The sequence below is a fragment of the Onychomys torridus genome, chromosome 1, assembly GCF_903995425.1.
Source record: "Onychomys torridus chromosome 1, mOncTor1.1, whole genome shotgun sequence".
NCBI classification, from domain to species: domain Eukaryota; kingdom Metazoa; phylum Chordata; class Mammalia; order Rodentia; family Cricetidae; genus Onychomys; species Onychomys torridus.
In genome coordinates this window covers 145,749,343-145,771,125 of record NC_050443.1, presented here as the reverse complement: position 1 = coordinate 145,771,125, position 21,783 = coordinate 145,749,343, and the positions used below count along the sequence as shown (strand labels likewise).

The following is a 21,783-nucleotide window of genomic DNA, read 5'->3' as shown; positions in this document are numbered from 1 at the left end:
ACCAGCCTTTTGGGTGTGAGAATGTACCAGAATATGATAGCAGCAGAAAAATAAGTGACATGCAATTGGTAACATTTTTTTCCTAACCATTCCTGGCTATTATTAGCTGCTCAAATGCTTTAGATTAAATCTTTATTTTATTTCCTTTTATCTCTTTGACTCTGTCCTTCCCTGACTTTCCTTGTGGTCTGGTTGAAGGAGCTAATGAAGGCACTTTCTGTGTGCTGCTCACTGTTCCTGATGCATCTCAGTTCATCTAGTTCTCACAGCAGCTGTTTCTGTTTTGTAAAGACCACAGGGCTGGGCTGTAGCTTAGTGGTAGAGCATTTGCCTTGCATGCATAAAGTCCTAGGTTCAATCCCCAGTACTGCCAACAATAAATTAAGAAAGAACCTGGTTGGCTCTTTGAGCCGGGGAGAGGAGCCGTCTTTCTCACCAGGGGTCACAGCCTACTTTGTCTTCTAAGCATTGGAAATGCATGGCGTTAGATTTGCCCACTCACAAGTGTCCCTGTAGAGAACGCCCCTCTCTAACACGGATATTTTGTGAGCTGGCCTTTGCAGAAGTAAGTTGTGGGTTTATTGTCACCCAGCTCCTCCTGTCATCTACTTTTTCTGTGTTCCTTTTGATTTTAGAAGTAAACCACAGATAGCAGAGATCATCAGAAGCTTTAAAGGTCACGTGAGGAAGATGCTGCGGCACTCAGAGGCATCGGCCATTGTGGAGTATGCCTACAATGACAAAGCCATTTTGGAACAGAGGAACATGCTGACGGAGGAGCTCTATGGGAACACGTTTCAGCTTTACAAGGTGGCCTTTCTGGAAGTTTGTTCCCCATGTGTTTATTTTCCTGTGTGATCTTTAAGTTACCGGGTCCTGTATTTAAGATGTTTTTACCAAGCTAGTCCTTCAGGAGACAACTCATAGCCGTTCTTTAGATTATATGTCTGTGCAGTAGGAGCAAGTGGTCCCTGCACGCTTTCTCCTGCAGAGTGCTGCCTTTAAATCCCCTTCGGGTCGTTTGTGTCTGTTGCTTCCTGCTGCTGTGTGTGTGATGCCTCAGCACTTCTCTTTCTGCAGTCAGAGTGACATCAAAGACTGTAGTAGTGAGCAGAGCTTTAGACCTGCCCTAGCCAGCTCCGGCTGGGGTGCACTGGCCTTCCTCTCCTTCCTCTGTCTCATGTTTCTTCCCGGGTTTGCCTTACCTTGTCTGGGTCGGATCTGGAGAGGAAGGGTTCTAGAGACCCAGCATTGGGTAGAATAGAGAAGTTGAGTCTGAGGCCAGCCAGTGATGGGACTAGTGCTGCTCTAGAGCCTATTTCAAACCTCAGGACAGGATGGACAGGTGACACGAAGGGATGTGGATTGACTGTGGGGTTGCCTCTGTTAGCTTCAGTTCCTAAATTGAGTTGCTGGAGCATTTCTACTGTGACACTTGACCTTGGGAATCTCCAGTAATTCTAAAACACCAAGGCAAGGATTGTGAGTAGACACATGCTAAGTGCTTGGTAAGACCTGAAGGCTGGCGAATTGGTTGGTGCTTAGCCAGCTCCCCATTTTCATGGCTTCCACATCTTACAACTCAACTAACCAAAACTATTCAGAAAAAATACATGAATAAGATAAAATAATGCTGTGTGGTAGTGGCCCACGCCTTTAATCCCATCATTCCAGAGGCAGAAGAAGGTGGATCGCTGAGTTTGAGGCCAGCTTGCTCTACGGAGCAAGTTCCAGGACAGCCAGGGCTACACAGAGAAACCCTGTATCAAAAAAACAAAAGAAAAAAAAAGAAAAGTGGATGTCTGTACTGGACATGTTTAGATTTCGTTCCTTATTGTTCTGTAAACAACATAGTATAATAACTATTTGTAGATCATTTATGTTTTGTTATGTAAGTAGCATGAGATGGTTTAAAACATACCAAAGGATTGTATGGATTACATATAAATACTTTGGTTTTTTTTTGTTTTTTTTTTTTTTTTTTTTTTTTTTTTTTTTTCCCAGAGCTGAGGACCGAACCCAGGGCCTTGTGCTTGCTAGGCAAGTGCTCTACCACTGAGCTAAATCCCAGCCCAGTACTTGGTTGTTTTATGTGGGAGTCTTAAGTGCCCACGGGTTTTTGTATCCATGGGAGTTGCTTGAGCCAGTCCTCCACAGGTGGTCACGCATTGGCAGATGTATAGACAGGGAATCAGATCATGAGGAACCAACTATTGATGGACATTCGTTCTAGAATTGTGAAACATCTCAGATTTGTTTAACATGGTTGTGGTTCTTCTCCTTGCTTGCTCTGAAGTGAGGCGTTTGATTTTTCCTCTGTTTCAGTCGGCAGATCACCCCACCCTGGACAAAGTGCTGGAGGTGCAACCGGGAAAGCTAGAGCTTATTATGGATGAAATGAAGCAGATTCTGACTCCGATGGCCCAGAAGTAAGGAAGGGTTTTTATTTACAGATTGAAAGAGGTATTTGCAGGAGCCACATTTTACATAACCCTTGCCAGAAAGGAGGCATTTTCCTCCCTGCTATTAATAATTTATCATAAATAAATAAGAGTGTATAACATTTTGTTTGGAACTGTTCTGGATGCAGGTAGACATGGCTCTTCTTGACATTGTATCTTATTGGCTAACTTGTCATAGTGGTTCATAAACATTCTTAAAGTGATAAAACCTTTTTTTCAAAGTAAAGTGTTATACTGAACCTTTGTGTATTGAGGTTTCTAGAGTTGATCATTTAAACTGTACTGTAGATTTTGAAGTTTGTGCTTGTCACCTTCATGTCTATGATACCTGACAGAATGGTTGGGAGCAAAGCGGCTACTACCAGGCAGGGTGGGTGTGACCCCTGATGTCATCTCCCCTCACCCCCTAATCCTGTGTAAGTGTGGACAGCTTCACCTCTCTGGGCCTGGTTTCCAGACCTGTGGCACTGAGGTGATAATACTACATCCTTTGTGGGGTTTTATGAAGATAAATGGTTAAAATACTTGCAGAGCCCTTAGAAGAGTGCTTTGTGCATGGAGGCATCCATGTCTGGTGGGTTTGCATATTCTATGTGAACTTCCAGGTTCTTGATCTTGAACATCAGCCAGCGCTGTGCTGCTGAATTCACCACACATCGTATGGGGGCATAGATAAGTAGGGGTTGTCGCTGCCGGTGGCACTGCTGTGGTCCATTCAAATTGTAATGCTGCTAAAATTACTTTATGATACGAGACCTTTTGAAGAATGCTTGATAGAAAATAACCATTAGGAATTAGGTCTACGTGTGAATTTTAATGAGGTGTCCAGTGCTCAGGGTGGGGGGACGGGGACACTGCAGCTGTCCTTGTGCCGGTTAGGTAGAACACGCTGCAGTAGTGCATCATCTTGCTATAGAGCCTGGAAATGTGTATCCTGCTCTCAGTTGTGATGACGCTAAACCACTGTTACAGTCTAAAATTTTTAGCATCTTAGTATTGCTGAAAGATACAATTGATTTATGACAAACTGTATTTAGTGAAATCCATTTCACTTGCTTAGATGATTTAGGACCATCGGTTACCTGTCTTTGTGTTCCTGTTTTGATAGGTCTGCTTCTCTTTCCTTCCGTTTGCAGGGAAGCTGTGATTAAGCACTCGCTGGTTCATAAAGTATTCTTGGACTTTTTTACCTATGCACCCCCAAAACTTCGATCAGTAAGTCCTTAGTCTCTGTCTTTGAATCAGTGTAAAGCCAGTGTGGTGGCACACACTTTTGAGATTTGGCAATTGGGGGCCTGAGACAGGAGGATAATCATGAGTATGAGGTTTGCCTGACCTCCAAAGTGAGCTCCAAGCCAGCCTGGACTGTGGTGTGAGACTGTCTCACAAAACGAAACAGACTGCAAATGGGAAGGGAAAGTCTTGTAGGACTTTGCGGGCTGATCTGATGTACACAGTCCTTTAGAAACACCAGGTTCCTTTCTCCCTTACATAAACACGGAACAGGCACTGAACAGATCTGCTAAATCTCTTTAAAATTTCTGCCCTACTTCCCACCCCAGAAAAGAATAGAATTGACCCTAGTTTTATTGATGATACTGAATTTTCATATTTTAGTTACAATCTAGAGTGTCCTCTAGCTAATCTGATCTGAAAGGTAACTTACATTGGAGGATTCTTCGGTGTCCAGTAGTTTTAAATTTAAAAAAAAAAAAAAAAAATACCTGCTTTAAAAGGGAGGATACTTAATGTGAAACTAAATGGCCCATGAAAGCCTGGACCTTACGCAATGGAAGGCAGAGGAGCAGTGAAGGTAACTGCACTGTCCTTCAAGTCAGTGGTGGGAATACAAATGAGGTCCATGCCTTACTTCCCCGAGCTTTGCATGTCTCATCCAGCCGTGACCTGTTGTCAGTTGGTTCACATTTTCTAATCGCAAGGGCTGACTAAAATAGCACACCTGATTTCTCTTAACATGTATGCCTATCACACACTCTGGGAATTTTGAAACCCTCCAGTTAGCATGGAGAATAATTTCTCTGCAGCCCCTCCCCACCAGCCCCCCAACCTGTGGCCAGAAGAACAGCACTTGCTCTCTTAGGAATTTCCCTCTTCCCTACAGAACTCGGTATTTTGAAGTTTTTGTGCCAAGAGTGTTTTTTGGTGACAGTAGAAAACAGCATTCAGTCATACCAAATGTCTGGAGTAGGCATAAAGTGGCAAGACCTCTGGAGATCTTGGAAGCACAATTGGAACTTGTGTTACCCTCCAGCCCAATAGCTTTTTATTAATACTTTGAGAATTTCATGCATGTATATAATAATGTATTTTGATTGTATTCTAATTCCTCCCAGGTCCACTCACATCCCCCCCAATTCCGTGCCATCTTTTTTTTTTTTTGATAACCCACAGAGTTCAATTTGTGCTGCCCATATATTCATAGTTGTGGGACCATCTACTGGCCATACTATTAAAGATTGGTTCCCTCCCCTATAAACCATCAACTGTGGGTAGCTCTTCAGCTCAGGGTTGGGGCTTGAATGTTCCTGACAGCAGCTGCTGCTGTGGGTTCATGGATGCACTGGTCCTGTCCTGTCCAGAAGACTGTTTTGCCCTGTGTCTCCTGGAATCTTTCCATCCCCTCTGCCACAATATCCCCTAAGCTTTGAGAGGAGAAGCTATGATGTAAGTGTCCCGTTTATGGTGGAGGACTTTTGGAGAAATTCAGCTCTGTGACCTGAAATCTCTTCTTGAGATTCATCCCTGGAGACGATGTACCTTAGGGTGAAGTGCAGCCCTTTCTCTTTCCAGACTTTGTATATGGTCCCCGAATGTAGAAATTCATTCAGGATCCCTAGAGCTATTGGGTTCCAGAATGCATTTATATCCTGGCTGTTCAGATTTTGAAAATAAGAAATTAAATGTTTTTTCCCCTTTCAGTTTTTACAAAAAGGTTATCTGTGAGTAAAGGCCTATCCTAAATGTTAGCACAGAGAGTTCATTGAGAAATACTATTTAAGTGTTTTGGTACACAATTCATATGACTAGTCCTGTGGTAAACTAAACCACAGACACTTCAGTCAGGACGAGTTTTGATTGTGTTTGTTATATACACGTGTTGGGGAGTATGTTCTTTTCCCAGCTGTTCTGTTTCTGTATTCATTAGAATATATCACACATCACCTGTGAGTACTTTAAAAATAGATATAGTGGGAAATTGGTTATGTTGTTTATTAGAAATTGCTCTGAGCTGTATTCGCTGCTTTTGTTGGAAGGAACTTGTCTAGAAAGAGGCTGGCTGTATAATTACAGCCTGTGGTGGCCGCTGCCTGAGCTCTCTCCTTTTCATTCTCTGCCTTGCTGGTCTCTAGGAATTAATTGAAGCCATCCGGGAAGCAGTGGTGTACCTGGCCCACACACACGATGGCGCCAGAGTGGCCATGCACTGCTTGTGGCATGGTACCCCCAAGGTAAGTGTCAGAGCCGTGCCTCCCCGCAGTCTGGACTTGATGAGCCTTCATCTCTGGATCCCAGTTGTACAAAGTGTCACCTTCTGGAGGTTGTGTCCTAGGGCCTCCCGGGCTTTTGGCGCCTTCTCTGCTTCAGGAGATACCCAAGGCGTCACTGAACCTCCAAGCAGGTGACACATTTGTGCTCAGCCTGGGCTTACGGGGGTTTGGGGACCCGTGCTCTGTTCTTTTATTTTACTCTTTGTTTAATGGTCATATTGAGAATGGGAGGAAGGCAGAGATAGTTAGTTAGCTACACCACACGTGTGTTCCCTGTGTATTAAGTACTCTGAGGGAAAAAGTGAACACTGATCAAGATCATAGAATTTTACATATTTCATCCTTTAAATGTTAGTTGTGTTTTATCTGCCTTTTCCTTATTGCAAATTTAACTACTGCACAAACATATTAAACACATCTGTATGTTAGACTCTTGAAGGCATATCAGACATTGGAAGAGGGATGGTTGTAAAGGTGATTTCACTAGGTTTGCCTGTGCCTTAGACTTTTGTGGGTCCATATTTGTGCCTAAATGGGATGACATAAGCTAGAGATTGTAAAGCTCCTTGTAGAGTGTTTTGGCTCACGCTGCACTGTTTTTCATTCTGTTTCAATCTGGTCTTTTCACTAACGAAGAGACGATGCTGATGAAATGTAACACTACATAAGTATTAACTATGCGCTAAGCTTCATCTATAAATAAATAAAAGTTTATTGAGTCAGTTTTTCCTTTTAAGGACAGGAAAGTGATCGTGAAAACAATGAAGACATACGTTGAAAAAGTGGCCAATGTGAGTACAACAAAAGCATGTTCGTAAAGTCACTAACAGTGAGGTGAATTCATGTCTAGCAGAGAAATCAGAAAACTGCTTCATTTTGTTTATTGTATCTTTTTCTGTCCGTTTTCTAGGTTAATTTGCACACATAGGGTTCATACTATAGTTCTCTCTGCACATGCATTGTTTGTATGTGTGTCTTGCTAGAGATTGAAGAAGGGAGTCTGGCGTCTTTTTAAGTTAAGAATTACTTCTGGGGGAGGAGGTAAATAAACATAACCCAGCAGAATTGAACTATAAATTATTTAGAATCCCAAATGTTACTGTTTAGTTTTGAGGTTTTTATATTTTTATTATTCTGGTCTTTAAATTTTATTGAGACTTCCTTTCAGGCCTCACATTAGGTCTGTCTTGGTATCTTGAACGGAATCATTGTGGAGTATTAATTAATGGTAGTCTGTAAATTCAGTTAGATCAAGGTGGAGTTAGGCCGTCAGTGAATTCGCTGGTTTTCTGGTTTCTAGGTCTCAGCTGCTGAGAGAAGCATGTTCAGTGTTTAGATGGGATAGCAGAAGTACCTGTTGCTTACTTGTGTAATTAATATGGAATGATTGTTGAACTTGAGCAGAAATGATCATCTCTTTGTTCGGTGTGATTGTGCCTTTCAAAGATGGTGCTACTGTGTCTGCATTTGAAATGGAGTTGTGGACCAGCGACTCTATTCTGAATCTATACCACGATTCACTTATCCAGTCTTTTTCTATTGGATCTTGAATTGTCTAGATTCCTTAAATTATCAGAACTCCAGTAAACATTTTATATGTGTCTGTACATATGTGGAAGCATGTCTAGGATAAATCCCCGGAGCTAAAATTGCTAGGTGAGAACATACGTGTTTGTTGTTTTAATGTTGCCAACTGCTTTCCAAAGAAGCAAACCACTTTACATTCTAACCAGCATGAAGATGTCTGCTTTTCCCAAAAGCTGAATTTCAAGAGATGATTGTAGGCACAGTGGTTTTTGTCTAGTTCTTGGGTCAGAATATTTTATATAGTTTGCGTGCTTTTCTTTTTGTTGCTGTGTGTAGATTTAGGGGAGTTCTTTTTTGTTTCTTTGTTTTGGAACTTGTAGATTTTTGCTGTTTGTTTAAGGAGAGACCCACCATGTAGTCTCAATCAACTACGTAGACTGGGATGTTCTCAAACTTACAGCAGTCTTCTGGTCTCCCTCTATTAAATACTTAGATGTATTATAAGGTATAGGGATGCACCACTGAGCCTGGCTCTTGTCCAACTTTTGTATATGGTTTGGGTTTTTGTTTTGTTTTCAGTATTTGTTTAAACATCTATAGCTATTTTCAGAAAAATTCAACAATGTACAATAAATGCAATTGGACAAAGTACACTAAAAATAATTTGTAGTCCTTTGACTCAGCGGTGACTGTTTTGTCTTCTAAAATTTTCTGTGCATGTACAGATAATTTATGTATAAAGTCATAATTTTATGAATGTATGTGTATATTTTATAATGTGTGTGTATATATATAAATCGTGCCTAAGATTATCCATTTCTCTTTTGGTGGTTTTGAATAGTTTCTGTATGTAGTTGTATGCACATCCCCTCCTCCCCCAATTAATCTTTCATTTCGTTGTCTCATTTAAAATTTTCAGGTAGCCATTCATTAACTAGGAGTTTGCTTAGATGTTGCATACTGATTCCTTCTGTTTCTTCTTTTCTTTTTTGTTAAGTCAACCTTATCTCGAATTAGCTAGTTCATTTGAGTGGCTTTGATTCACCTTGTTTGTATAAGGTTGGACAGATTATTGTGTAGGCTATGGGAAGGGTGTGTAAGAGGGAAGTTTTTTGTTTCTTTGTTTTTTTCTTTTTTTGAGACAGGGTCTCACTATGTCATGATAATGTAGACCAGGCTGGCCTCAAACTAACAGTGCTCTGGCTGCCTCTCAGATGTTGGGATTAAAAGTGTGTGCTACCATGCCCAGCTTTCTAGGTTTGCTGTTATTTTGTCTTACTAATTTTTTTATTACATTAACTTATTTAGATTACGTGTAGGGGATAGGTGGTATGCATGTGTGTGGACGTCAGAGGAAAGTCTTGTCCTCTTCTACCATTGGGGTTCTGGGAATTGAACTGCGGTCTTCAGGCTTGGCATCAAGTGCCTTTACTCACAAGGGCCATTTTAACCTTTTCTGTCTCCCCGTTCTTACAGGGCCAATACTCTCATTTGGTTTTGCTGGCAGCGTTTGACTGTATTGATGACACTAAGCTTGTGAAGCAGATAATCATATCAGTAAGTAATTTGGATGGGCTTGAATTAGTTACATTGGCCAGTGTTGGAGTTCAATTTCACATGTTATATGAACATTTGACCTGTGCTTTTGGTTCATATTTTCTGACTTTAGTTGCCTCAGTTGCATCTTATTTTAGAGGCTTGTTCCGTTCCTGTATGAATCCTAATTTTGTAACTGGATAAACACCTAAATGGTAAAAAGAAGACTTGACATTTCTACTTTGGATTATGGGTTGCATGGATTTTTTTTTTTTTTTTTTTTTTTTTTTTTAAGCAAAGCAGTGCTTGGATGTGATTGGTAATTGCCTTATTTAGTGATTCTTCAGTTTAACACACTTGTTATGGACAAGCAGCCTCTGCACAATTGTCCTGTTCATCTGTCCCTATATGCAAGGCTAAGCTGCTGGAGAAGTGAATACTTAAAACCCATTCAACTGTGCTTGTATCACCCTTAACAAAAGTTTTTGTTAAAATCAGGTTTCCTAACCTCCTACTTGTGTCTTAGCAATTACTCTGGTCTAATCCAATAACCATGAGGTGGTGGTAATACTTGAGTAAATGTCTTTATCCCTGCATTTGACTTTCAGAACTCTTGGAAAAGCTAACCCAAAGTAGACATGGTGTTCAGAACTGTGTGTCTCCCGCCATCCTCTGTGACCATCCTTTTCTCATCTTGATTCTGTAGGTTCACCTGTCTTCCTTATGTAGTCTGCACAAGTATTGACTGAACAAGGTAGAGATTGCCGAACTAGGGAAGAGAAATTGCAGTCTTGGTAGCAGTGACCCAAATGGGAAATGTTTTTGAAAGGCCTTAGTGTTTGCAAACGCAGCTTGTTCACCTGTTTGCACCCCAAATGGAGTCCTGGAGAAATCTTAGTGATGATGACACTCTGACAAGGTCTGCAGAGAAAAGCCTGTGGTCAGGTGGGGGTGCTGTGGCCTCTCCAGTCCAGCAGGGTGAGGGTAGCTGAGTGTTTCCGGTTTATCCCTAATAGTAGGGAGAGAGAGGGGAGGTCTGCTTTCCTAGATAGCAGCTATAGATCCCAGCTGTGGGTTTCTCATGCCCCAGCTGCCACTTTCCAACTTTGTTCTTGACCATTTAAAAGTTGGGATGACTTTTGGGGGAGTGGGATTGTGGGAAGGAGCGAGTTGGCAAGCTTTTGTGTCACAGACTGACTATTTTGACATGTTTCTTGTGACTTTAGTACCCTCTTGACTCCAGTCAATCGTGATTGTTTTTCATTCCTGTGACAGAGATGTGAGGCCGTAGAATTGGCTCTGAATAAAACTGTTTCACAGAAATGGAAACTGGCTGGCCCATTGAAAGTTTGCTTTTGTGTAATATTTCACAAAAACGAAAATGTGCGTAACTGTTCCAAATGGATTTCAAGAGAAACAAGCGCCCTTCAGGACCCGCCAGAATTCTCTGCTGGTTGGTCTTTTCCAGCGATTTGTCTCACTTCAAGTTGCTGTTGAAGCCATTTTCCTTCTTGTGCTTATCTGTGTGCGGTCCACAGCTGTGGGACCCACATTCCTGAAGACTAACTTGAGGCAGCTCTCACGGACATGCCTCTCGCTGACAAATGCTCCGCCAGCTCTGTGGATCATTAAGTCCCAAAGTTAGTGATAAAGTTGTGATATGTTCATCACTCTTGCATTTTCCCATCCAGCCACCACAGAATCTGTTGCAGTGCTTTTTAAAAATACCCAGAAAGTTGAGCATTGCCAAACAGTCCATTCAAGGTATTTGTACTTCCCAGAATGTCAAGTTGGAATCTCAACCTGGTCAGCTATACCTTTCTTTGACCTTCCGAAATAAATTCAAGCTGTCTCCCATCTGCTTTCCTTCCAAAGTGAGCTTACCTCCAAATAAAATGTGATCCCATTTATTCTGGTCTGCTTTGCCTGGTTTCATAGCAGTGTTCCTAAGGAAAGGGATGGCTAGCCTAGCCAGGGGCTGTCTGGGAATGAAACAGTATTGATGCATATTTTAAATGCCTTATCTTTAATAAATAACTCAGGTTACAAAGAATAATATACCGACTACTTAGCCTTCCATCATGTGATACAAATAAGTAAAACCTGGGTGATCATAATGGTTCACGATTATAATCCCATCACTTGAGAGCCAACAAGCCATGAATTTGGAATCCAGCCTGGGCTGAATAGTATGATTTTTTTTTTTTTTTTTTTTTTTTTTTTTTGTAAAGGGCTAGATAGTAGTTATTTGAGGCCTTATAGGCCATATATGGTTTGTCTTGTTCATACTTTTAAAGAATTTTTTTTTGGGGGGGGGGGTTGAGGCAGGGTTTCTCTGTAGCTTTTGAGCCTCTCCTGGACTATCTTTGTAGACCATGAACTCACAGAGATCCACCTGCCTCTGCCTTCCGAGTACTGGGATTATAGGCGTGCGCCACCACCGCCTGGCTAAGAATGTTTTGCAATTAAAAAAAAAAAAAAAAAAGAAAAAGAAAAAAATGTTCTTAGCTTAATGAGTGTATAGAAAGTGGGCACAGACAGGACTTGACCTATGGACCATAATTTTTATAGTTTTTATTTTCATGGTGGTGGTTAGTGTTTTTATACTCCTAAAAACTGTTTTTGGATCTCATGTGTGTAGTTCATTTAGTAGAGTGCTTGTCTCGTACCCATGAAGTCATGGGCTCCAAACCCAGCACCACATAAACCAGGTATGTGGTGTATGTTTTAGTAATTTCAGCACTTAGAGGGAGGGTGAAGGCAGGAGAATAGGAAGTTCAAGATTATCTTTGGCCACAAAGCAACCTTGCGGCCAACTTTGAGGCCAGCCTTGGGATACACGAGACCCTATCTTAAGAACAAAAACTGAACTATTTTTGGAGGAGTGGCCGTGTAGTTCAATGGTAGAGCACTTTAGCAGTACACGAGAGGCTTGCTTTGGTCCCTGCCACTGTGAACCAAAAGCAAACAAACAGCAACAAAAACCAGGATTTATTGGCTTTTGCTATTCTATATAGTTCTTAATCATGTATGTGTGGACTCTAGACTCTAGTTTCATTTCTGTAGCTGTAAAACTTAAAAAAACAAATGACAAACAACCATGGTAAAGGAAAGATTTTTATTTGGCTTGTAATTTACCCGTATTGTGAAGGCAGGCTGAGCAGTTAAAGCATCACATCCACAGAACATATCACGAACAGACAGAAGAAATGCCTGGATTCTTGCTTGTTGTCAACTAGTTTTTTCCCTATATGGTCAGTACCCCCTGCCTAGGGAATGGAGCTTCTCACAGTGGAATGGGTCTTCCTACATCATTTACCAGGCAAGACAGTTCAACCAGTCATGTCCAGAGGTCAGCCTGATCTTGATTTCTCAGTGAGACTCTTCCCAGGGGATTCTAGGTTATACTAGATTGACAGTTAAAACTAACTAGTAGAGTCCTGTGACTGTGTTTCCCATCCAGACACTAAGAAAACCCAGTGTTGCTAAGAGTTTTCTTCAGAGGAATTGGTTTTACCAAAATGTCAGGTTGAAATCATAGGCTGATCATCACTCTAATTAAATAAATAAAATCCCAGGCTCCCGCTCTGATCTCTCAGCAACATCTCTACCTCTCACTTGACATTTCCTTAGGTTAATTTTCATTCATTTTTAGCCATTAACTGTGGTCTGGCAGGACTTACAAAGCCCATTGATTGGATGCTCACGTGAGTGAACGGACAAGCTACTCAATAAAGGAGGGGGTCGAGAATGGAGAGGCGACATCATGCCCTAGTGCAGCCAGAAGGTGCACTTGGGGATAAAGCCTTATCTTTGAAGTGCTCAGGCTTCCTGGTCATCTGACCTCCCTCAGCTCTTCCGTTGCTGTTCGTCATTTAGGTCTCTCCTATTTATTCTTAACTTTCTATTCATTCTCTTGCCTATTCTGCTAGACTTTAGCTCCCTGTGGCTAAAGTAGTTTCTATTCGTTTTTCATTCCCACATATGACCTATTATAGCAGTGTTCTTACTACACGCTCAAGTCTCAAGTTTCTGTTGCTTGGTTTAGTTCTGTCCTTTTGGATAATGTGTACCCCAAACTCCATTGCCTGTGTGCACCTTTGTTTTGAATGACTAGCCCTCTTAAGAATGCTGGGGGCCTGGGCAAGGGCTCCCCCTACTTGGTCAGAGCAAATGAACTGAATGTTTCTATGCATAGATGTTGTGCATACTGGCTGCTCCATGAAAGTAGTCCTTGTGGGGGGTATTAGTGGAGTCCACAGATTTGGTGGCTCCTGCCTTTCCTCATTATGCTATGAAAAAGATGTCAGTTCAAGTGCACTGAGGGCATACTAAAGGTTCCCTGTGTTTGATGCATTAAACATCTCATTATCAAAAACATGAATAATAATGCTACTTTGAGATAATGAAAAGAACACACCTTGTAGCGATTTCTGTATATTTTTTCCTGGTGTGATTGAAATTGTAGGTTCATTTTTAGATGGTTAGACCTATTTCTGAAAGCCTTCGTGTTTTGTGTGGAAATCATGTTGTGACCTTTGACTTCTTCAGAGGTAATTCAGAGAGCTGGATGAGGATCCAGCTGCAGTTCTGGAACCTACTTGGGAGAAGGATCATTCAGCACTCTGCAGTGTCTGGTTCCATTTCAGTATTTAGCCAGTGTCATTACTGTTATTAGGCATCAGAAGAACATAGATTGGTGCAGAAGCTGAGGGGAGCCTGGGATTTTATCATCAAACAAACATGAGATGCTGAGTTTTGCTCTATTTTGAGCCTATGGTTGATGATAGTCCTTTGTACTACTAAAATCACTAATTTAGTAATAAATTGGTGTTTTTTGTCTTTTTGGTGGGTTTTTTTTTTTTTTTTGGTTTTGGTTTTTTGTGTGTGTGTGTTGTTTTTTGTTTTGTTGTTTTTTGTTTTTGTTTTTGTTGTTTTTTTTGGGGGGGGGTTCGAGACAGGGTTTCTCTGTGTAGCTTTGCGCCTTTCCTGGAACTCACTTGGTAGCCCAGGCTGGCCTCAAACTCACAGAGATCCACCTGGCTCTGCCTCCTGAGTGCTGGGATTAAAGGAGTGTGCCACCACTGCCCAGCATTGGTTTGTTTTTTAAGGGCAGACTGGGGCTGGAGCAGTGGCTTTACTTCATGGTTAAGAGTACTTTCTGCTTTCCCAGAAGACCCAGGTTCAATACCCAGAACCCAAATAGCAGCTCAGAATTCTCTGAAGGTACTGCATGCATGTTGTGCACAGACATGCTTATAGACAAAACACCTGTACACACAATAAGTTTTTTTTTGGTTGTTTAAAAAAAATAACAATTCTGAGTATATGTCATCATAAGAGGATTTCTTCCTTTTAGTGGAGGGATATGACAGATTGGAGTCGGGATCAGGACTAGTTAGATCCCTGCTTCTGGTCCTGACCTGTAAACTTAGCTAGTGAATGAGTTCTCTCTGTGGCTCCAGGTAACCTCACATGTTTCTCACTGTAGTAAACAGCCTTCATTTGCTATGAATCAGCAGCCTAGCTAAGCATGTGTTAACTTTGTGGTTTACAGGGCAGCTTCCTCTCCTGTGCCTCAGCAGGGAGGTTCTGAGGCATGTGCTTCCTCAAGGCTCATGCTACATTAAGTGTTCCTGCAAATTGACTCTTGTCTATTCAGACCACAGCAGGTGCTGTCCTTAGTAATAGCATGCCATAATATTCCTCATAATGAATGGAGATAGCTCTGACTTTTTAAAAGTCCTTGGGTTTGATCAGTTAATACAAACAGATTGTTCAACAATGATGGCCATAGTAGATAATTAACTGTTCTGAATATAATTCTTTGTGTTTTGATAAGACATGTCAGAATTAACTTCATATTTAGTACACTGAGGGAAATAGCCAAGGGTGTGTTCCTCATTCCCATCAAATTCCAACTGTACTTTGAGAATGTAAATAACACTGCAAGGGTTTTGTTTTTGTTTTTTAACTACATAGGAAATCATCAGTTCCTTACCCAGCATAGTAAATGACAAATATGGGAGGAAAGTCCTATTGTACTTGCTGAGTCCCAGAGATCCTGCTCATACGGTACGAGAAATCATCGAGCTTCTGCAGAAGGGTGATGGCAATGCACACAGGTAACTACTAGCTGATGGCTTGGTGCCTTTGGGCCTCTCCAGGATGCTTGATTCTTCGTGAGGAGCACGTGATCTAAGAAATCCTCATTGGTAAATTCCATTGTTAAGCTTGAGGTTTTGATAGTCTCAAGACTATCCTTGAAAGGAAATGGCAGTACCAGGTTGAATGAAGCGCCTCTGAGCATCTACTTGGCACACAGTAGGCCTTCAAGTGTGTAGTTTGATTTTTGGTATGCTTTACTTTCAAAGCTCTTGGTGTCAAATATTTTAATGTCCCAAGAACAGAGTCTGTGAAGTACTCTGAACACATCCTGTCTTGGTGCTGATTTGTCATTATTTGGTTTAAGATTGCCTGGATATGGGAGGGTTACTTGTTTGTCTGTAGTGTAGAAAGCAGCTTCCTTTATTGAAGTCTTGTTCCTCACCAGGTAGTGTTAAGATCTTGAGAATGGAAAGATGAAGCCCAGCTTGTATTGTAATTGCCTACATCCTCAGCAGAAGGTTAGACAGTTACAATAGAGAGTGCCCCATGTTGTGATAAGCTCCTAGAAGTTTGTGATAACAAGATCTGCTATTTATCTTCCCACCTCATTCAACATATTCCGACAGTAAGAAAGACACCGCCATCCGCCGGCGTGAGCTCTTGGAATCCATCTCTCCAGCTTTGCTAAACCACCTGCAAGGACATGCTCGAGAGGTGGTGCTGGACAAGTCTGCATGTGTGTTGGTATCTGACATCCTGGGATCTGCTACTGGAGATGTTCAGCCTGCCATGGATGCCATCGCCAGTTTGGCAGCAGCAGAACTGCATCCTGGTGGCAAGGACGGAGAGGTGATGTACCGTTGATTAGAGCACTGGCAGGAGAGCCACGGGGCTGCAAAAGCCCCTGTCATGGAGACTGCAGAGTTAACAGTAATCCAGTAGCACATTTGAAAACGATCAGAGCGCCATAGTGGGAGTACTGCCTGGCGTCACATGCTGTGGCTCTTAGATATCTGTGGCTGGCCCTTTACTACCTTTCCAGAATAGTCCATGCTTGCTGTGACAGCCACTTCCTCCAGTGGGAAATGCTATCCTTTTCTCCACTGCCCTCTGCTCCATCGGTGCAGAGGCTAACTCATTGGGCCCACAGTTCTCTGTGAAGTCTTCCCTGGTTTTGACTCATTAAAAAAGACTTCCTTAGCCAGGTGCATAGCTATAGACCTTTACCCTCTGCTACATATGAAATTCAGGGTCTGCTTAAGCTAGATGAGACTCTCAATATACTTTTTCTGATCACTGTTGCTTGTATTGACTTGGGCATGGTGTGATTCTACATTGCATCTTAAGGCCACTGATTACATTAAGTGCTAAGTCGCGCTCAAAAAGCTTGCCATTCGGAAGACACACTGGTTAAGTAGAATAATTACATAAGTTAATATCAAAACGGAAACTATGAAGGACAACTGTGGGTTCTGTGGGGTTGTGTAAGACCCAGTTTGTCCCCAGGTAGCTTTCCTGGAAACAGACGAGCCAAGCTGAACCCTGAAGGGTTAGCAGCGGGGCCAAGCATGGTAGAAAGGGGAGGTTGTACTGCAGCCCAAGGAAAGGAGAGCTACTGAGCCCAAGACTCCCAGTTGGAAATAGCAAGCAAACAGGAGAAAGGCAGAGGCCACATCACACAGGGCCTTTGTCCTGTGCCGGCTTGTAAGCTCACAGAGCTCAGAACTAGCTGGTTGTAGGGAACTACCATTTTTGGAAGCTTTGACCTCCACTGTCACTTAGTCTCACAAAAGCCTTTATGTGCTAAATAGAGTAGCCTTTTGTTATGATCCCTGGCATTCATTGCTCAAGGATATAAAATAAGCTGTTCAAATTCTAAGCCTTTCATTCATTAATCAGAAAAGCAATGAATCTGTCAGGAATGCTTAAAAGATACTCCTTGCCCTTAGAGTTTGGAATCCATTGGAGAGGCACATGCATGCCACTTTTATGCATACCTTTATGCATAAAGCTGAATGCTAACATCTGCATTTTAGTCCAGTTCCAGGAACTTTAAATTAGTAATCTGTATAGTTCTACTGAACGGGCCATTTAGGCTGCAAATACTGGATGCCTTGTGGTAGCAGCACTAAATTATCACAGCAGAGGTGCTGCTGCACTGGGGCAGGGTCTGCCTCCCCTGCTGAGCTCTTCTGCTCAGCATCTTTCCATGTGTTGTGTTCTTGTCATAGCCAGCTTCCCCAGCCTCAGCATCTCCTCAGAGAGGGTCTCAGGCAGGAAGGAAAGCAAGAGTGGGAGGCCTTTTCTTGGCTGGAAGATGGTCTCCAGGCAGGCTTTCCTGCCATGTCATTAGCTAGAAGTGGTTTGAGTAACATCTGCTTCCAGATCAATCTCTGGCAGAGTGACTGGATGGCTAGGTCTGCTTACAGCCATTGAGGATGTGGCCCCTAAGAACACAGCCTTTAGAGGAAACATCTTAGGGGCTACATGTTGACTAATCAGTCTAGCATCTTCTCTACAGCACAGTTATTCTTTCCATTTCTAATTCCTTCTAGCCATGGGTCAAGTCTGACACTCAGCAATGTTTAATACCCATATGCATTTGATTCTGAATAAAAAGGATGCATGGTATTGAGTGCCTGGCATGCTCCTGACACATGGATTGGAAGAGACAAGTGGGTTGTGATCTGAAGCTCAGGCTCCTGGCTTCGTGGAGCAGACCAAATGAATGTATGGTGAAATAGTGCTTTCAGTGGAAATAGTGCTTATTATTTCTCATACTAAATGAGGGGAGACTGTTGCTACTGTGGAACAGTTGGTAAGGCCAGCAAGTAAGCTGCAGAATGTTTTCGTGGCCTGCTGTTTAGGTCATGGTAGTGAATGATACTTAAACACCATGTAGTGTTCTCCCAAGGGGTTTATTTGTATATCAGATCAATGTATTACCAGGGGAAGAGTTGGCAGCTTCACCTGATTTTTAGAACATTGTGTGGTACTGTTCAAACAGAAACTCACCAATCCCTGAACTACCTTGTGGGGGCTGTGATCTCCCACAGAGCTATGCTTGTTGCACCCTGGGAATGTGATGGGTATTCTGGATAAAGATTTCTTAAAACTGTGAAACTTAACTGCATCTGTCTATACATGGGCTAGAGATAGGCCCGTGGGCTGGAGCTTTTGAAATAACACGGTTGGGTCCTTTTGTAGCTTCATGTTGCCGAGCATCCTGCAGGACATCTGGTTCTCAAATGGTTAATAGAACAAGATAAAAAGATGAAAGAAAATGGAAGAGAAGGTAGGCTGTGTGTCTTACATGGAATTTCTGCATTTGTGGACTTTATACTGGTCGTTTAGGTCCAGGTGGGATTTACCAGATGCGTAGAATTCATGCCTGTTCATAGGTAATGATTAAATTTCAAGGGCCAGGCTGCAGCTCACTGGTAGACTGCTTGCCTACGATGCAGTTTGAGCTGGTACAGTGGCTGAAAAGGGTTACAGGTCAGGGATTTGTTTCTTGAGACAGCCTGCAGGGCCATTAGTTCAGGGCGGTACTGTCACCTCTCACTCTAAACTTTAAAATAAGGACTCGGGACTGGTTTTCCTGCCGTTTTTAGATAAGATGCTTTAATAGTCCAGGAATAATAGCAACCCTTCCATTATTGAAAAAGTCGGTGTATAGTTTAGATAAGTTAGATAAACTGTTAATGTCCAAAAAAATTTCCTAATGAGTTTTCAAAATAAAAATGCCAGGAGCCCTAAAACAAGGCTGTTGGCCTTGGGTGGGTGGGTGTCATTTGCAAGCACAAATGGGTGTGTCTGTCTGTTTGGTTATGTATTGTTGTGTGACAAACCTCAGGCTGAGTGGTTCTCTGAGCAGTCATTTGGGGTCTAGTGGAGTAGAGTGTTACGGTAGCTCACTCACCAGGCTGCCACCAGTTTTACCTTGGAACCAGCAGCCTCTTCCTCTTCTTAGACGCTTGGCCTTGCACACATGGTGGTTGATTCGTTTTTTATTTTTATTTTTTGTTTGTGGCATGTATGTGTGTGTGAATATAGACATATGTGTGTCATGGCACATGTGTGGAGGTCAGATGAGGCTAGCTGGCCCTTGTGCTTCTAGTTCTCCTGTTTCTACCATTGGAATTATAGGAGTGAGTGTATAATTATAATCTGAGCATTACATAGGTCCTAGGAACTTGAGCTCAGGTCCTGTACCCACTGATTCATTTCCCTGGCCCCAGTGGTTGGTTTGTAGATTGAGCATCCCAAGGAAACAAAGCATGAGTTCGCTTCTGCCTCATCATTAATCCTCAGAAGTCATCCTGTGTCACTTCTACCATGTGCTCTTGGTCTGGGCAGTGAGACCACCCAGAGTCAGCAGAAGACTTAGACTCCGCCCTTAATGGGGGGCTGACAGCATCTAGAAATGCACACACTGTAGAATGAGTTGCACATAGAGGACACAGTGAATAAGATGCCAAGACCTTGGAAACAGAGTTAAGATGAACAGTGTTTAGGGTTGGGGAGTCTTGGCTAGCCTGAAACTCATGGCAGTCCCCTTGCCTCAGCCTTCAGAGCCGGAACAATAGGCATAATTATTTTTTATATATGGTTATGAAAGCATTGTAGAAATTGCCATGACTAACCCAAATGGTCATCCTTTAGCCACTAACCACGTTATTGGTCCCTTCCAGTTAAACTTTTTTATACAGGGAGAATTGATTTGGGCTGCATGTGAAATAGTGCTGTCAAACATTTATTTGCTGAGTAGATCAAGGTTAAATCATTAAGTATTACAAAGAAATGTAGATGTGACCAAATGAGCTTTTTAAAATAATTTGTTTTTCTTGGGTAATTACTGCCAAAAATAGTTTGGAATTTGCATTAGAGTTTAAAAAATTGGCAGTATTAACATAGTACTAAATCTGTACTAGAATTTTAGTGTTTATAGGTGAGGATTATTTTTAACTTTTCTGTTGAAACATTTGCAAACTTAAGGGTATTGAGATGAGGGATGGGAGTTTGTATTGATGTTCACTAAATTCTGGTCTACTTTACAGGTTGTTTTGCAAAAACCCTTATAGAGCATGTTGGCATGAAGAACCTCAAGACCTGGGCCAGCATAAATCGGGGTGCCATTATTCTTTCCAGGTTGGTGGATACATCATGGAACACTTCTTTACCTTTATTTCTTTTTCTAGAATTTATTCCCAGCAGTGTGGGATTACTCCATCACCCATGGTCCAGGCAAATATTAACAAGTACATGTAGGGGCTGGTGAGACAAACGCATTTGCCACCAAGTTCAACTACTTGCATCTCCAATAACTCCCTCTGATGTATACATACATGCTGTGGCAAGGAGCTGTGCACTCACACACAAACAATAAACAGATGTGACTTAAATTTTTCTTTAAAGGGAGCTATAGAGATGGTTCAGTGGTTAAGGACACTGGCTGCTCTTCCAGAGGACCAGGTTCAATTCCCAGTACCCACATGGCAGCTCCAACCTGTTTATATCTCCAGTTCCAGAGGATCTGACACCCTCACACAGACATATGTGCAGGCAAAACACCATGCACATAAAATAAAAATTTATTTTAAAAAATTCTTTAAAAGCAAATGGAGCTCTTCAGTCCTCAGATTAAAATGTCATCTTTGGGGTGTCAAAGGTTACAGAATTTTGACATGTACAGTGTACTTAGTTTCATTACATTTGTAGTTTTGACCAAAACATAATTACATTTTGTCTTAATGAGTAAGTTGTATGCCTCTGGAAACTGTCACAAAGCTCTTTAAGTCAAGCCTAACTTTAGAGTTTATTTTCATTGTCTTTAGTGATTCTGGAATTGATAAAGGATTTGTTAATTGAGAGAAGTTGATGTGTAAGTGGAGTCCTTGCTTATAGACTGCTCTCTGGACTAGGTTATGTTGAGTTTATAATGTACAGGTCATTTTATAGCATCTGTATGCTTTTGAATCAGTTACTGTTTCTCTCCTGCTCTGTTGCATCCTAGTTTGCGTCTCAGTTATAAAACACTGGCAAATCAGCTTCGGGAAGAAAGGGCTTATTTCATCCTCCAACTCCCGATCACAGTCCATCACTGAGGAAAGTCAGGGTAAAACCCAAGAGGACCTGGAGCAGAGACCGTGGACAAACGCTGCTTACTAGTCTGCTCCGTTTCACCTTCAGCTCCCTTTCTTGCCCAGCCCAAGCCCACCTACCTAGGGCTAGTGCTTGGCACAGTGTGCCTCCATCAGTTAACAGTTAAGTGCCCCCATGGCCAGTCTGATGGAGGCAGTTCCTCAATGAGGTCTCCTCTTCCTGGGGCCTCTACTTGGTGTCAGGTTGACAAAAGCTAACCAGATACTCCAGTCTGAAGCTTCCACCTTGTTTGTGGAGCTTACTGTACAGTGTAGCTGTATGGCTTGTAAACAGTAGATTAAAACTTCCAATATACAGTCTGGTCTTCATGCACAAGAGTTCGTTTTTACATAGTCAGTGTCTTTGAATGTATGGGTATCACGTGCAGATCTGGCTCTCTGTTTCTTAGAGAAATGAGTTCATATCCCAGTGGATGTTAAAGAGTCAGAACCCGTTCGCTGCAACAGGAACTTTTTTGTCCTGCATTTCTTTACCAG

The 21,783-nt window shown here is 42.1% G+C and overlaps 1 protein-coding gene across 3 annotated transcripts in view; it reads left to right on the top strand.

The window, feature by feature from the left end:
* The window catches only part of Pum3 (pumilio RNA binding family member 3), a 32,885-nt gene that overhangs the window by 8,457 nt on the left and 2,645 nt on the right, over positions 1-21,783 (top strand). For all 3 annotated transcript variants that reach the window (XM_036208539.1, XM_036208556.1, XM_036208547.1), the window contains exons 8-17: positions 636-810; positions 2,326-2,429; positions 3,599-3,677; positions 5,834-5,932; positions 6,709-6,762; positions 8,975-9,055; positions 15,017-15,159; positions 15,769-15,991; positions 18,350-18,437; positions 20,203-20,293. In XM_036208539.1, coding sequence (XP_036064432.1) covers positions 636-810; positions 2,326-2,429; positions 3,599-3,677; positions 5,834-5,932; positions 6,709-6,762; positions 8,975-9,055; positions 15,017-15,159; positions 15,769-15,991; positions 18,350-18,437; positions 20,203-20,293 — 1,137 coding nt within the window. The remainder of the gene's footprint in view (positions 1-635; positions 811-2,325; positions 2,430-3,598; positions 3,678-5,833; positions 5,933-6,708; positions 6,763-8,974; positions 9,056-15,016; positions 15,160-15,768; positions 15,992-18,349; positions 18,438-20,202; positions 20,294-21,783) is intronic.